This window comes from Prosopis cineraria, unplaced genomic scaffold (genome assembly GCF_029017545.1).
Source record: "Prosopis cineraria cultivar Desert tree isolate PC_DT_omini unplaced genomic scaffold, ASM2901754v1 PC4, whole genome shotgun sequence".
Classification (NCBI taxonomy): domain Eukaryota; kingdom Viridiplantae; phylum Streptophyta; class Magnoliopsida; order Fabales; family Fabaceae; genus Prosopis; species Prosopis cineraria.
Window position 1 is genome coordinate 760614 of NW_026555335.1, and position 15329 is coordinate 775942.

Below are 15329 nucleotides of genomic sequence, written 5' to 3' on the forward strand. Positions count from 1 at the left end.
ACCTTTTTTTTAAAAAAGAAACTAATTAGCAGGTAAGTTAATATCATATTGTGATATATATTTATTTTTATATTTTTTCTTATCAAATATTTTATATCATATATTGATAAATATAAAAATATTCAATCAAAATATATCCAATACATCATTAAATAAATGAACAATAGAGCTTATATTTCAACTCAGAGTAATTTTTACCAGCCATGACAATTGAAATTTAGTGCATGACAATTGATATTTAGTGCAAGGGATCTTTCAGGCTTTAATGGAAAGGCAAAGTGTAATTAACTTCGTTTGTTTTGGCCATACATGCCAATTGCCAACTGGAGCTGATGGTATCAGTTTCCTGAATCTCAATCTCTCGTCGACTCCTACCTTCTCCGTCCTCAATATCACCTGCAAATAGAAGCTTGAAATCGGGCAAACCCTAGGAATTATAGATTCAAGAAATCTCTCCACTCAAAATGGTGAAGAAGCGGGTTCCCGACTGGCTCAACAGTTCCCTCTGGTCCTCCGCTCCTTCCTCAGATGACCACCGTGATCTCCGCCACTCCACCACCACACCCACCGACACCTACGCCAATGAAGAGCGAGAGCCCTCCGCGGTGGACCCACCTTTACCTGCGCCTTCTCCCCCTTCACCACCTATCATGGAAGATCCTCCGCACCCTCAGAGAATCGATGATTCAAGAACTATTCATCTTGCCAACGATCACAATGGCACTTCTTCTACTCCTTCAACAGATGACATCTCTCGCCAGGCTCAATTGCTGGCCGAGGTCTACTCTCTATTTTATTTTCTCAAGCTCTAGCCTTTCTTCTTCTTCTTCTTCTTTTACCATCAAGAAAATGAACTTTTGATTACTGAATCTGTGACTTATTGTTCTTTTTCATTTTCGTTGCTTTCTTCATTTTTCTACTGGTTAGCTATCGAGAAAGGTGATAGATATGAGGGAACTGCGGAGAATCGCATGTCAAGGTATACCTGATGGTGCTGGGATACGTTGTACCGTATGGAAGGTAAATTACTCGGAGATGTGTTAAATTTTTCCATGTCTTTCTTCTGTGTTAGAAATTGTAATCTCGTTAAGTCAAGTGACTTTAAAAGTTTTTCGGGCCTGCGGATAAATGATATTTGTTGGAATCCTATTTTGACATGCTTGTGTCTAGGGGTTTAATTTGGGTGCTTTTAGTTGCTCTGCATGGTCGTGTGTTTTCCATATCCATGATAAACAAGAGCTAAGAAGCAAAATTGGATAATACTCTTGCAATTGATGCTTATTGGCACGTGCAGCTTTTGCTTGGATATCTTCCACTGGATCGAGGTCTTTGGTCATCTGAATTAGCTAAGAAGAGGTCTCAATATAAACATTTCAAAGAGGAGATCCTGATGAATCCTGTAAGTTATGATCACAGTGTTTTCATATAATATTCTTTGATAACTTATACATGGTTTGGGCAATAAGATGGAAAAATGAATTTTGTTGTGGAAAACCGGTCTTTTAATGGTTATTTTGGTAATCAATGTGATAATCCACGTTATTAGTGGCATCTTGATAGCAGCTTACACTTGAGCTGAAACAGATAAGGGTGTTGCTTGATGGGACCTGAGATTCCCTAGATTAATGGTAGTGTTAACAATCGGAAAACTTCTCTGGTTAAACTAAAGCTGTGGAGTTGTACTATACTAACATGTTTCACCACAGTTGGAATTTTGATCTGATTTCCTATTTGATTCAATTTTGGTTTAATTTTAATTGGTGGTTACTGTGTTTGTTACATAATTAAGTGGATGAGTCTATGTCCTCAAGACTTCAAATGCAGCTAAACGTAGTAAAATAGTGAATCTTGGTTGTACTATTACTTTTAACATGCAGAAATATTATATTCTTCATCTATTTGGCTCCCTGAACGTTTCTGTGGCTAGTTAGTCAGAAATTACAAGGAGGATGTACAGCTCTACAAGTGACCCTTCTGATGCAAAGTGTGGGAATCGGGGCTTGCTCTCTAGATCTGAAGTCACTCATGGGGAACATCCCTTGAGTCTTGGAAAGACTAGCATATGGAATCAGTTCTTCCAGGTAGTGTGCGACTGGCTTTATTAAAATTGTAGAGGAAAAATCATCATGTGATAATAAGATTACAAAATATTATTAGAAACACACCGATTATTTTATGAGATGCTTGCACTTCTAAAGTCTGATGCTGGGTGAACCATGTTGCTTCCATAACTACTAAATTGCCCATGACCTTTCTTTTTTGCATAAAAGTAAAGGGGTGCATTGCTAATGTATGACTGACTAATGATAATTACCGTATCCTCTCTATTATGGCATAAAACTAAATTTTGATGTAGTATATGTATATGCCAAGCTTGTGATTCGTATGTATTAATTATGGCTTTTCTTCAGTCTTGTGATAATTAGCTAGTTAGCTTTATCAATCTTGTTGCGCTACCAGTTGCAATGATGCTATTGTGAAAATTTTAATCTTGAATGAACATAGTTATCCTCTACATTGTGAAAACTCTGATTGATTTTTTGGTATGTGAAGGTGGTTCGATTATTTGTAATCTGGTGTTAAAATTTTCTTTTGCATTTGGTAGGACACGGAGATAATAGATCAAATTGATCGAGATGTAAAGCGCACTCATCCAGATATGAATTTTTTTTCTGGTGATTCACAGTTTGCAAAATCAAATCAGGTTGTCCCATTTATTTCTCTTGAAATTTACAAAATCTCCATATTCATGCCTTTTCTTTTCTTTTCTTCAGCAAAATCCTTTTTATTAAAACATTTTCTTGTTGGGGGCAATTTCAGGAGGCTTTGAAGAACATATTAATTATTTTTGCAAAGTTAAATCCAGGCGTAAGATATGTTCAAGGGATGAATGAGATATTGGCTCCTTTGTTCTATGTGTTTAAAAATGATTCTGATGAAGAAAATACAGTAAGTATATCCTTCTCTAAATCTCAGTAGATTTTTTTTGCCCCATAAATTAAATATCATATCACTATTTTTTTTTTTGGGGGGTCTTTACACTATATTCTCACGTAGTGGGAAACTTGTAAAGATTCTGCTAGTCATGTTATTTCCGTGCTTATTAATTTATTTATTATATTAACAGTCCCCTATTCCAACATATCCAGGCCTTTGTTGAAGCAGACACATTCTTTTGTTTTGTTGAGCTGTTAAGTGGATTCAGAGATAATTTTTGTCAACAACTTGACAACAGTGTTGTGGGAATCCGTTCCACTATTGCTCGATTATCACAGCTTCTGAGACAACATGATGAAGAGCTGTGGCGTCATCTTGAGATTACAACCAAAGTAAGAGAATTTTAAGAATAACTTTCATCACTTTGTAACTGTTCCCCTGCAAGTTTCCATCTTAGTAAAAGGCAGGAATCATTTGGGTTAGGCAATGGTTTGATTGTCTAGGCAGCATGTTTTTTGTTAATTATATTCATTTTTAATTCACTTCTAGCCTGGTTGTGACAATTATCTTGTGTTGGTTATTGAATAATTTGTGTACATGATGCAATATCTACTGTATGCACATATGGGATTTTTACAGGGATTGGCTGGGTTATCATTGAAGATTTTTACACTTCCAAGCAAGGCTTTATTATGCATCGAAATTACAAACCCATATATTCAGTATTCACAGCTCTAAGCATGAAAATTACTGCCTGGGACCCTTTTCCCCCACATTTAATTGAGTATATGTTTGGTTAATGTATATGGTTAAAATCTTGGAAAGGATAAAAGTGGTTTTCAGAAATTATGTTGCAGAAATGCTGCGGGCATACCTTAAAGTTATTATAACTTATAATGTCATTGCGATATATGTCACTGCCATCAGTGATTATACATGCCTAGTATCTTAATGATCTTAACCTTTATCATTCATATGACTGAACAAAATGGATTGCTTGAACTAATGCAACAAAATCATTACACTTTGAGAGCAGAAAAAGGGTGAGAAGGGGAAGATTATACACGGAACATTTGTCAATCATGAAATCTGGTTGGCGCTAGGGTTTAAGATTTCAGTCTACTTTGGTTATTAGATGTGTTTCAATGGATTGTTCCTCCTCCCTCCAATCAATAAGAATAATAATAAGTGAATGTAAAAAGTATGCTTTGTAGCCAGCTTCTTTGTTCTATTTGTTGTGGATTCCTGTTTTTGGCTCTTGCTGCTGTGCGGTTTATCAGAGAAGCCTTATTTTCCTGGTACCAATTGTTAGGTCAATCCCCAATTCTATGCGTTTAGGTGGATTACACTCCTCTTGACTCAGGAATTCAATTTTGCTGACTGCCTTTTCATTTGGGACACTCTTCTAAGTGATCCTGAAGGTCCACAGGTACTATCGCCTTCCTAGTTACATTGGCATTAATGAGTTGTAGTGTTAGATTTGAAGTTGGAAAACTCCTTTTGGATGGCAAATAAAAAGCTGAAGTTTAATCATACTGGATGGTCCCGTTTATAGAACATAACGAAGTTCCAACTTCTAATATCTTTGGATTGGAAGTGGTAGGGTCTTTATTCTGAAGTTTCTTCGCTTTTTGTTATCTACTAGCTGCTATTTTATGAAATTTGTTTATAAAACTGACGACGGTAAGTCAGTCAGGTTGATGAGCATGGATAATTTGTTATTGTTCTTTGACACCATGGAAAGAAAAATTCAGGGAAACTAACTATTGTAATACCATATAGGAGACTCTGTTACGGATATGCTGTGCAATGCTAATTCTTGTTCGGAGACGTCTCCTAGCCGGTGATTTCACGTCCAATCTCAAGTTGCTGCAGAATTATCCATCTACAAACATTAGCCATTTGCTCTATGTTGCTAATAAGTTGCGTGTACAAGGAGTCTAATGGTTTCCGTTTCACCCCCTTATTTTTGCATTTCGGTTTTAAATCTGCTATGTAGTGTTTTTTAAGTTCAATGATTGTAAATCACTCTGTAAATGTTGGTTCAGAGTAGCAACTGGTGGCCTTTTTTTTTTTTTTTTTTTAATTTAGTTTTATGAGATCTTGTTGAAGTACGCCTTTATTCACTGCTCTCCCTCCTATCAAGAGATTGATTGATGTTGAGGCCTCAGATCAAGACTATGTTTTATATTATATTATTTTTAGCTCCGTAAAGGTTTTCGAGTTGCTCAATTATATTTTATCAGTTTTTAGCTTTGTAGCTTGTTCGTGTGCTCACTTTCTTGCCACGTGTTGCATGCAAATGTCGTGAATTTGCATGCAAGCAAGTGTACAGATGGTTTCAACTTTCAAGTATTGCAAGAAATGTTCTTTCCCTGGTGACATCTCAGACATGTGAACCTGGAATCGTCCTGACTCTTCACTAAGAAGCTTGAACAACACTCCGTGACTGATGAAGATGAAACGGTCACGCTTTTCACATTCCTTGTCACCCAAATCAAGCAGTACCCTCTAGAGCCAGTAGACTCTCACAGCCTCCAATAATGTGGGGTCAAATGAGATCGATGGACCTAGTCGAGGGAGCTGATTTTCTGCTCTGAATGATTCCTGTTCTGTTCATTTTGTGATCACAGTATCAGGGTATCAGAGACTATAACCACAGGATTGATAATGCATGCTTAGCTTGTCAACTAACAACTTACTCCACCCAAGATTTGATCTGCACAAAACACCAAAACCACCTGCGAATCAAGGCTTAAGCAAGCGTGAACGAGGACGAATAGACGGCTACTATTTAGCTTATTCAAAATGAGATGGAAGATCATAAAGAGCAGGAAAACGAACCATTCACCGTTCTCTAATTTCTATTGAGCAGGCACCCTTCCTCTAGAAAATTTGATCGGTGAAGCTACCAACTAACCCCACAAACTCAAGTTTGCAAGTAAAGGAAAATTTATTTTCTCCATAAATGCAAAGCTTCTCCTTCGACGGAGTTGCATCGCCATTCTCCATGCCATTTCTCCCCAAAAAGCTCGATCCTTCCCATTGTACCCCGTTTCTTTGAATGAATATTGTTACATTGATGTATAAAATTCTTATCTTATATATAATTCATCATTCATTCCTAACATCATGAAAGCTTTAAGTTATCCAAACCAACTCAAAACAAAACATCCTCATCGAAGTCCAGAAATTAGATATTTAAAGTCCAGGGCAAACATGCAGCGTTTGACTCGTAGTCTGTAGGACAGTATAAATATTTATATAATTATAATTCATCGAAATTCAACGATCCGACCTTAGCTCAGTTGGTAGAGCGGAGGACTGTAGTAGGAGGTATCCAGCAGACAATCCTTAGGTCGCTGGTTCGAATCCGGCAGGTCGGATATTCTTCCCTAATTTTCCAATTTATTTTGCACAAAACTTCGTCTGCACTCTACGAAAGTACGCGGATTTCCTACTCCTCAGACATGTGTCGCTGGACGTGCTCCTCAGCCCATCACGACCGTCTACCCGACCCTTCGTGGGATCTGAATTTTTAATGTTGGTCGATTCGATGAACTGGTGGGATTAAATGTCTTCGAAACGCACCGTTTCAACCCAAAAGATACGGTGGATTTCACTGATTCAACGCGTGGTTCCAAGGAGATTCTTCGATCGAGCAGACGACTGTGATGGGCTGAGGAGCACGCTTTTGAGGAGTAGGGAATCCGTATTTACCTCATTCGTTGACGCATCGAGGATTGCAGACGCCTTAGCTGATTGAATTTCGCCTTCTTGCACATGGTATCATCCTTTCCCTTTCTGAATTCTGATTCGTAATCATGTTACAGTTTGCCACTGTCTATCTTAGCCGCTAATCATAATAACTATAGTTCGTTCACTTTGCAAGTCCGTGACCCTTTCTGTTGTATATGGACGAATTTTTCAGGCTAGTTCATTGCGATTATACTTGACCTGCATAAGGAACACACTCGAGGCTGCAATGTGCTTGCAGGTACGCGTTGTTGTGGAAGTTGTGAGTTCGTAATGGTACGATAATAGTCAAGACTATAAATTTCGATCTTGTCCCAAAAGGAGAGAATTTTGTGCTGATTATTGCTTGGAGAGATTTAGATCAATATTGGCATCATTGATTGTTCTATGTATCTTTGAATTCAGCTTCTCGTGGTTCAATTTATGTTCTGGAATTATTACTTTAGCCTCAGGAAAACCATCTTCCCAGTTCTCAATCGTACTATAGATTCTGACAGATCATATAACAAGTCTTATATCTTCATACTGGCTGCAGAACTTTCCATGTCAAGAGGTTGAAAGGCATAACAAGCCAGAGGTTGAACTAAAGTACGCCCTTGGTCGTTGTAGTAATTTTTACACCCCCCTCCCTTCTGTGAGTAACATTGATTAAAACTACCGAAACAATTAAGCTAACTGGTTCTGACTTCTAAATACTGGAGTGATTAAAGGGATAACAAAATTTACGCATATTTTATTTCGGATACTTCCTACTCCAGACTTCTAGTTTCCTTATATTCAGCGATGCACGGTGTTCTGTTAAGCCAGTAAAGAAATATTTTCTGTATGAAGATTGTAATTCTTTCTTCACTCATGTGCAGGACCAGCCATGAACTCCTGCTAAATCCTGTAAGAGCCATCTTATTTCAAATCAATGTTACATTTTTTGGGGCCAAATTACTTTCTAAAATCAGCTCCGGTAAAATAATCACTTGGTTTATATGCTCCATTTCCTCCTTTTGAGCTTATATGTGCTCTAAAATTTGCCTTGTGGGATGTGCACTTGGTTGAAAATCTCGTATATAGGTCTTCTATGGCAGTTAAATTCTGAAATTTTAGAAGATACTCTGTTGCCTGCATAGTACTAAGATTTAGTGAAGTGAGAAGACAGGGTGCAGGGTTGTCTGAATATAAACTGTTAACATTTGTGTTGGCCTTAGCTTGGGGTTATTTCTTCAATTGCTTCCTTTTTTTTTTTTAATATCAAATCTATTAGTGGTTTTAGATTCTAGAGCCTCACATTGGGATAAGTTAAGATCTTTCGCTTACATGCTTCTTGTTATATGTTCAACCTCTGGGTTTTAATTGCGTTTCCCTCAATGAAGTTATTATCAGGGATTTATTGTCTTCCTCTTTTGTTGAATGGATTGAAGTAGCATACTTAGGAACGTTTTGAACATTAGATATTTAAAGCATTGTCTAGAATTAGGTTTAAGCATGAAAACTACATCTTCCACTTGCTGGTTTGTCTGCTTTGAACTTGTGGACCTCATTCTAAACATATATTTACATGTAAGATGAGAAATATCATACAAGTTTTGTGTAGCAAAGGAGAATGGGATCCTTGGATTTAGCTATTCTATTCTGAAATCTTAAGCAACTTTGTCAGCTTAAACATGTTTGGCAGTGGCTTTGTGGTTTCTGGATTAAGCTGCCTCTTGTTGGCTGTTATCAGTTATCAAATCTGGATTTTTATCTTTTGTATATACTCTTTCTAAATGATGTTCAGTTAATTAATATTGTTCTCCATCACTTCTGTATGAAAATTTCTGCAATTGTTACAGGTTTTGATCTGTCGAAATGAGGCTGAAAAATGCTTAATAGAAACATCTATTAATTCAGTGCGGATAAGTCTCAAGGTAAAATTTGACGTTATCAATTCAGTTGAAATGATCCTGGTGAAGTTTTCTGCTAATGATTGTTAGTTTTGGCTGAAAATAATGAAATGGTTGAATTGTCTGAAAAGAGTTGAAAAGTACAATACATAGTGCTCAAAAGGAGCACTGGCCAAATATTGAAAGTTGAAAAAACAATTTGGAGAATGAGGGGCCCAAATGGTGATGAATCCAGTCTGATTGCTAAATTAATGAAATAGGACCAATGCTGCAAGTCTAAATTATTCTCAAGGACTAATTTGATGAGGCTATAGAATTTTATCGCTTGAAGTTCAAACATCTTAGGATGAGATTACATCGTTTGGAGACAAGCTTTATTCTTCCTAGCCTGAAACTAGAAAATCTTGGATGGAGTTTGATCAATTTAGTTTTGCATTGTCAAAGATGCCTTTAATTTGATTTCTGTTGGCTTGTGACACTCCAGAAGGCAGTAAATTCTTTTCACCATCTAATTTTCTGTGTTGGTTAGCTTACAGCCTTTGAATGAAATATATCCATTTTTAACCGTAACACACACATGTTGACTGCAATTTGTCCTCACTTTTTTACTATAACTTCCCTTCATCTTTTGTAGGTTAAGCAGGCTGATGAACTTGAAAATATTTTGACCAAGAAGTTTCTTAGATTCTTGTCTATGAGAGCTGAGGCTTTTCAAGTATTGAGGAGAAAGCCAGTACAGGTTTGTATTTATCGATCAATTAGACATTGGCTTTCCACCCTGATGGTGCCGGGTAATCATTTTTCTGAGCAAATTACTATTGTATGTAATATGTACTGTGTGCTAGATAATGTTTTGACTTGATGATGGACATGTTATTGAGGGCAGGTAGAAAAGCAGGGTAAACACTGCTTGCCAGAAAACAGAATTACTCAATATTTAGGCTCCATCTTTGAAAATTATTAAATATATCTTGAGGTTGCTGACTTGCTGCATAGATATTGTGATTTTTTTTTTTTTTTGGCTCCTTTCAATGGAAGAAAGAACTTTATCCCAAAGAAAGAAGGAGATATCCTCCCAGAAAACAGAAGTACAATTCAATATTTAGTTTCAAGTACATTTCAAATACAGCTACATCAGACAATGTTATGATCCTGATGTAGACCAGTTATTACTGAGTACAAGTTGCAGCAGCAATGCAGATGCACTTTAGTTTCCGCATGCTGTTAGCAAGTGTCAATATTTTCTGATGCAATTGGTGGAAGACAACTTTTTTGTTTATGTAATTTATTTAGTAGCATCTGAATGTCCTTTTCTGTTGCTTCACCTGCAGGGATATGACATCAGCTTCCTTGTAACAAATTACCATTGTGAGGAGATGCAGAAGCACAAACTCATAGATTTTATAGTGCAATTTATGGAGGCAAGAGTTTACTTAACCTGATTTTGCCTTTCATTTTGTGACTAATACACAAAAAGATGAGCCTCCACAAACTTCAAATTTTTCCATGGGCATTATCTGAATGCAATAGATGCATTATCTGAATGCAATAGATAGTAATGTGCTTATGAAATGGGAGTGTCACAATCTCACACGGAAAATATTTGCTTATCATAAATCTCCTGTCTGATTGGTCTACATAACATAGGGATTCATTTAAAGAGCAGAAGTTGGCATCACAAATTATAGACCTATAAGCGCTGTATCATTATTGTTGACACTTGGTAATGAGCAGGGATTGATGGCGTCCCTCATGGTTTCAACCATAAAGTGTAATGTAACATTTTTTAGGGACTAAACTATCTTCATTAAAGGATTATTATCACACGGGTGTTTGACATATGTGTAATTGTTTATCGAAGCATATGAGGCTTATTTGATGAATTACATAAACTCTCTTATCTCATTCTCGCCGCTGTGGTTGTGCTTGCTGAAGTCAACTTGTTATGTTTGAATGCCTGTCATATTGATGGTTTTCTTGACAACTTTGCAGACTAATGCTTTCTAACTTGCAGGATATTGATAAAGAGATAAGCGAACTTAAAATGTCAGTGAACACACGAGGGAGGCTGGTAGCTGCAGAGTTTCTGAAGCAGTTTATCTGATGCGTTAGGAATCCAAATCCAAGCCTTGCTTCTAAAATCCAAATCCCAAAAAAAAAAAAAAAGGTTTTATAATGAAGACCGTTATAATTAGCAACTGCTGCAGAATTTTTCTTGTAAAGTTTAAGTGGAATATATGAAGGAAATGCAAATATATATAAAATTGGTATTGCAAATTGATAATTTTAAATTTAAATGTTATAGGCACTGTAGAAAAATGTATTGTTAAATATTCTTTTTTTTTTGTTTTGTTTTTGTTTTTGTTTTTTGGCACAAGATGTTAAGGTTAGAATTAATAAGAACATATTTTGCTTCGGGGTTTAGACTTCAAAACTTGTTGATTTAAAATTAGTTACACCCTAATACTATTCGAAAACTAACTGCCTATGGCCCTATGATAAATATTATAACGAATCGGATATGTTTAATTCTTGTAAAATTAATATGATGATTGTCAATTCCTAGTCATTTGACACATGAAAGGTGCGAACAAAAACTATATGACTCGGATCAAATAATCCAGTTCAGCCAAAAGCCAATGAACCGTTCTGTAAATTCCAAATCTGTAAAAAGCTGATCATTGTAGAAGTCAATTGATGAAGAAGAAAAAACAGTCGATTATTAAATTTAGACCTTTTTTTTCCTATTTTTTATTGTTGGTGTCGAATGACATCATTTTCGGGGTTAATATTTTATTTTTCTTCTTATACTATGATGTTGTATAAGTATTATTATTATTATCATGTATTATAATTAAGCGATGAAAACATGGATATGACAGGCCCTTTCAATCATGAACTTACTTGGTGATCTTGAAGTTGAATCTAATGATGGTGATAATCGTTTCAACATAGATGCTAATGAATTGGCATTCAATCTTGCGATGATTGACTGTTGATTATTTAAAGTTTAACTTGTTATTATAGATAGGAAATTGTTTGGAATTGAATAGTAAATTATAATCAGATGAGAAAAAAAGAATAGTTAATTGTAAAATTAATTGGCACTATTTTTAATTTTTATATAATATTTTAATATATAAAATTAAAAAATGTAAATTTTATTATTATCAAATTTGAAAATGATGAGTAGACTAGTAGGCCTTTCAATTTCTCTATCAGCCTGATAAAGGATCCAATTTCCAGAGAAATCTTTGGTTGCCAACAAATGCTGAAAAGCTAATACGTTCTTCGAAGATGGCTTTTTAAAATAAACAAATAAAAGCTAGATCTAATTCTGGAGCTGTCTGACTTGTCTCGTGTTTATTTCGAGGACATATTGATTGCCACCTTGTCTGTCCCATTGAAAGCAGCATATTGTGACCGCAAATTCATTCACCCTCACACCGAAGCAACTATGACCGGAAAAGCAAAATACAACGTTATTATACTCACTTTCCTCTCTTAAATTTAGCATCTTCTATTATCTGACATTATATTCCTATTCCTTGAAGATATCAAACTATATATTGATACGTACCTACGTATCGTTCCAATTGCCTATCACGTCTCCACCCACCCATTCTCTATCTGACTGGGTGTGCGTGGGGACGTGGGTCTACCAAGATGAACATGAATGCCAATGAGACATTATTTGAGGCATTTACGTTTTTGAATGCATCGAATCATGACGAGACTTATCAAGTTTGCATCAAGACTCCACCAAATATAGTTTCTGATGGTCTCTGGGGTGGCCAACAGAGTGGTCGAACCCCGATGAGGTCTGCATTGCCCATTTTTGAATTGCAGATTATTGTGATTTTCGCAATCACCCACATCTGCCATTTCTTCTTCAATCGTTTGGGATTGACTCTCTTTTTTTCACAAATCATGGTGGGAACAACAGTTTTCCTTTTAGAATTTGCTATTTCCAATCTGCGATTACGACTTGTTACAATTAATTGTGGCCCATTTGCAGGCTGGTCTGATTTTAGGGCCATCATTTGAGATAGAGCCATTGAACTTGAATCGCTACAGGGAGATGTTGTTTCCATTCGGAAGTCAAGGTGTGCTTGCAGGAGTAACATCAATGGGATATGCATTCTTCACATTCATAACATCTGTACAGATGGATTTTAGCATGATCACAAGAACAGGGAACAGAGTTTGGAGCATTGCCTTGATAGGATTGGTGGCACCTGTGATGGCTGGTCTTTCATGCTTGTCATTGTTCTCTGAACCGCTAAAGAATGCTTTGGGACCGCATTTCGGGGACCTTAAGGTTGCTGTGTTATCACACAGTATAACTTCATTTCCTGTGGTTGCTTGCCTCCTCAATGACCTTAAAATCATAAACTCTGAATTGGGAAGGCTGGCATTGACCACAGCGTTGGTGAGTGATATAATAGGCTTAACTGTAGTAAGTCTTGGAAGTGCCATGGAACAAAGGATTGACGGTAAATTGGATTTCCTCGGCTTGACATTATTTTTTGCCTTCGTTATCCTCATTCCATTAGTATCCAGACCAGTCATGTTTTGGATCATTAAACGTACACCACAAGGAAGACCTGTGAAGGATCATTACATATTTGCCATCATTGGAATGGTCCTGGCTCTTGGTTGGATTTCACTAATGTTGCACCAACAGTTCGTCCTTGGACCTTTCATCTTTGGATTGTCTGTCCCAGAAGGGCCTCCATTGGGCTCTGCCTTGGTTAAGAAGCTTCAACTGTTTGGCATGTGGTTCCTTTTGCCAATCTTTGTGACTACTTGTGCGATTAAGGTCGATTTTTCATTGGACTACACACTGACAGTAGTTTTAACTATTGTTGCCTTCATCATTCTGACCCATTTTGTCAAAGCATTAGCCTATTTGCTACTTTCACTTTGTTGCAAGATGCCCTTACGTGATGGATTGACCATTGCCCTCATTATGAACTGTAAGGGGGTAGTGGAAATATTCTTGTACCACAATGTATATGATGAAAAGGTAACCGCATATAAGATCATCATCTTCAACGCACTTGCTTTAATAACTTGTTTGAACGAGTGACCGAGTCGTCTTCAAAAATATGTGCAGGTTTTGAGTGGCCAAGCTTATGGAGTCTTGATGGCGTCTGTACCAATCTTAGCAAGCATTACGCAAATGTCTGTGAAATACTTGTATGATCCAGCAAGAAAATACACTGGCTATCAGAAAAGGAACATCATGAGTCTGAGATCCGGCTCTGAGCTGAGAATGGTCGCTTGCATTCATAAAGCATCCCACATATCTCCTATCACTGATTTTCTTGATCTCTGTTGTCCAACAGAAGACAGTCCTATCACTGTGGATGCCTTGCATCTAATTGAACTAGTTGGGAGGTCATTGCCCGTTTTTGTCCCACATCGTCTTCAAAAGCCAGTCTCAGGTTCACTCAAATCTTACTCGGACAAGGTCATTCTAGCTTTTGATCTTTACGAACGTGAAACAGTAGGTGCATCAATAAACACTTACACGGTAATCTCTTCACATAACCTCATGCATGAAGATGTTTGTATACTGGCTTTAGACAAACTTGCATCCATGATAATCCTTCCATTCCATCGAAGATGGTCCGTTGATGGCATGATCGAGTCTGATGACAAGAACATAAGATCAACAAATTTGAAGCTCCTGGAAAGAGCTCCCTGCTCGGTTGGAATCCTCGTTGGTCGTGCTCCCCATCCAAAAGATTCCTTATTAAGGGTAGCCATGGTGTTCCTGGGAGGGGATGATGATAGAGAGGCCTTGTGCTTAGCCAAAAGAGCAGCTAGGGATCCGAGGGTCAACCTTGTTGTGTACCACCTTGTTGGCGACGACGACTCAGGAACATCAAACTTGGAAAACATCCTTGACAGATCGGTGCTGAAAGATGTCAAGCAAGATTATTCCGGTTTGAGCAATGTAACATACAGAGAGATTTCTTCTAATGATGGGACTCAAACATCATCTTTTATTCGTGAGATAGTAAATGGGCATGACTTTTTTATAGTTGGGAGAAGGCATGAGATCAACACGCCTCAAACATTTGGGCTTGCACAATGGAGTGAATTTCCTGAGTTAGGTTCCATTGGCGATTTGCTTGCTTCATCAGATTATGGGGGCAGAGCTTCTGTGTTTGTGGTGCAACAGCAAGTCTCCAATACTAAAATTACGTGGAAGTTTTAGTTGCCACTTGCCAGTACAGAGGGAGAAAGAGAAAGGATGCACATTCATTTTGTTTTTGTTTTTCTTTGATTTTTTTGCTGCAGCTTCCTACTAATAAGTGGTAATGCATCGAATAGAGTATCATGAGTACTCGCTTTTGTTCAGCCATTTATTTCCCCTAAGGTCAATTGCCCATTCTCATTATGTTTAGCATGCTTGTGCTGGCGAGTCTTTTTTTTTTTAATGCTTTTATTTTTGGAAATAGGGGCACATAATTTTCACTCAATTTTTTAATTAAAAAATCATTGTTTATCATTAATTTCACTTTTCAGATCTATTTTATTTCTTAATGATAGTTCCATGACAAAGTTTAACTGAATTGATGTTTCATATTATAAGTAAATCGAGGCCTTTTAATTGAAGGTATAGTGGGACAAGGGATAAAAATGAATCTTAAGCTTCATCCATCCTAGAAAGCATCATCAGACATTGTGTTTCCCTTTTCTGCCGCCTCAGGGTCAGTAACGGATACGTCCTCAAAATTCATAAAAGTT

General features: G+C 37.0%; 3 protein-coding genes and 1 non-coding gene across 6 annotated transcripts; all 4 read left to right on the plus strand.

Moving 5' to 3' along the window:
* Window positions 1-274: 274 nt before the first annotated feature.
* On the plus strand, window positions 275-5145 carry LOC129309996 (uncharacterized). The gene is made up of 9 exons (XM_054951804.1): window positions 275-779; window positions 928-1020; window positions 1295-1399; window positions 1932-2081; window positions 2606-2704; window positions 2821-2949; window positions 3150-3329; window positions 4250-4366; window positions 4720-5145. The coding sequence occupies exons 1-9, from the start codon at window positions 465-467 to the stop codon at window positions 4879-4881; spliced, it is 1350 nt and encodes a 449-aa protein (XP_054807779.1). The 5' UTR covers window positions 275-464; the 3' UTR covers window positions 4882-5145.
* Window positions 5146-6230: 1085 nt separating this feature from the next.
* TRNAY-GUA (transfer RNA tyrosine (anticodon GUA)) lies at window positions 6231-6323 on the plus strand. The gene is made up of 2 exons: window positions 6231-6267; window positions 6288-6323. It is a non-coding gene; the product is annotated as a tRNA-Tyr (tRNA).
* Window positions 6324-6471: 148 nt separating this feature from the next.
* Window positions 6472-10858, plus strand: LOC129310172 (actin-related protein 2/3 complex subunit 4-like). 3 transcript variants are annotated; one of them, XM_054952048.1, is made up of 8 exons: window positions 6488-6723; window positions 6869-6969; window positions 7229-7281; window positions 7554-7581; window positions 8517-8591; window positions 9202-9306; window positions 9899-9988; window positions 10582-10858. In XM_054952048.1, exons 2-8 carry the CDS (start codon window positions 6967-6969, stop codon window positions 10669-10671), a joined length of 444 nt encoding a protein of 147 aa, XP_054808023.1. In that variant the 5' UTR covers window positions 6488-6723; window positions 6869-6966; the 3' UTR covers window positions 10672-10858. The 3 variants fall into 3 exon arrangements, with proteins under 3 accessions (XP_054808025.1, XP_054808023.1, XP_054808022.1); XM_054952047.1 differs by having other exon boundaries at window positions 6500-6723; window positions 6869-6934; XM_054952050.1 differs by lacking the exons at window positions 7229-7281; window positions 7554-7581 and having other exon boundaries at window positions 6472-6723; window positions 6869-6934.
* A 944-nt stretch (window positions 10859-11802) lies between these two features.
* Window positions 11803-15049, plus strand: LOC129308374 (cation/H(+) antiporter 11-like). The gene is made up of 3 exons (XM_054949454.1): window positions 11803-12500; window positions 12586-13596; window positions 13687-15049. The coding sequence occupies exons 1-3, from the start codon at window positions 12234-12236 to the stop codon at window positions 14794-14796; spliced, it is 2388 nt and encodes a 795-aa protein (XP_054805429.1). The 5' UTR covers window positions 11803-12233; the 3' UTR covers window positions 14797-15049.
* Window positions 15050-15329: the final 280 nt, after the last annotated feature.

Bases quoted from the DNA above. Each gene is read 5' to 3' on its own strand.
- LOC129309996 (XM_054951804.1), top strand. From the start codon at position 465: ATGGTGAAGAAGCGGGTTCCCGACTGGCTCAACAGTTCCCTCTGGTCC. The intron at 2,082-2,605 runs GTAGTGTGCGAC...TGCATTTGGTAG, and splicing joins TATGGAATCAGTTCTTCCAG to GACACGGAGATAATAGATCA. The intron at 2,950-3,149 runs GTAAGTATATCC...CAACATATCCAG, and splicing joins ATTCTGATGAAGAAAATACA to GCCTTTGTTGAAGCAGACAC.
- LOC129310172 (XM_054952047.1), top strand. The intron at 7,582-8,516 runs GTAAGAGCCATC...CAATTGTTACAG, and splicing joins ATGAACTCCTGCTAAATCCT to GTTTTGATCTGTCGAAATGA. The intron at 9,307-9,898 runs GTTTGTATTTAT...CTTCACCTGCAG, and splicing joins TGAGGAGAAAGCCAGTACAG to GGATATGACATCAGCTTCCT.
- LOC129308374 (XM_054949454.1), top strand. From the start codon at position 12,234: ATGAACATGAATGCCAATGAGACATTATTTGAGGCATTTACGTTTTTG. The intron at 12,501-12,585 runs GTGGGAACAACA...GCCCATTTGCAG, and splicing joins TCTTTTTTTCACAAATCATG to GCTGGTCTGATTTTAGGGCC. The intron at 13,597-13,686 runs GTAACCGCATAT...AAATATGTGCAG, and splicing joins ACAATGTATATGATGAAAAG to GTTTTGAGTGGCCAAGCTTA.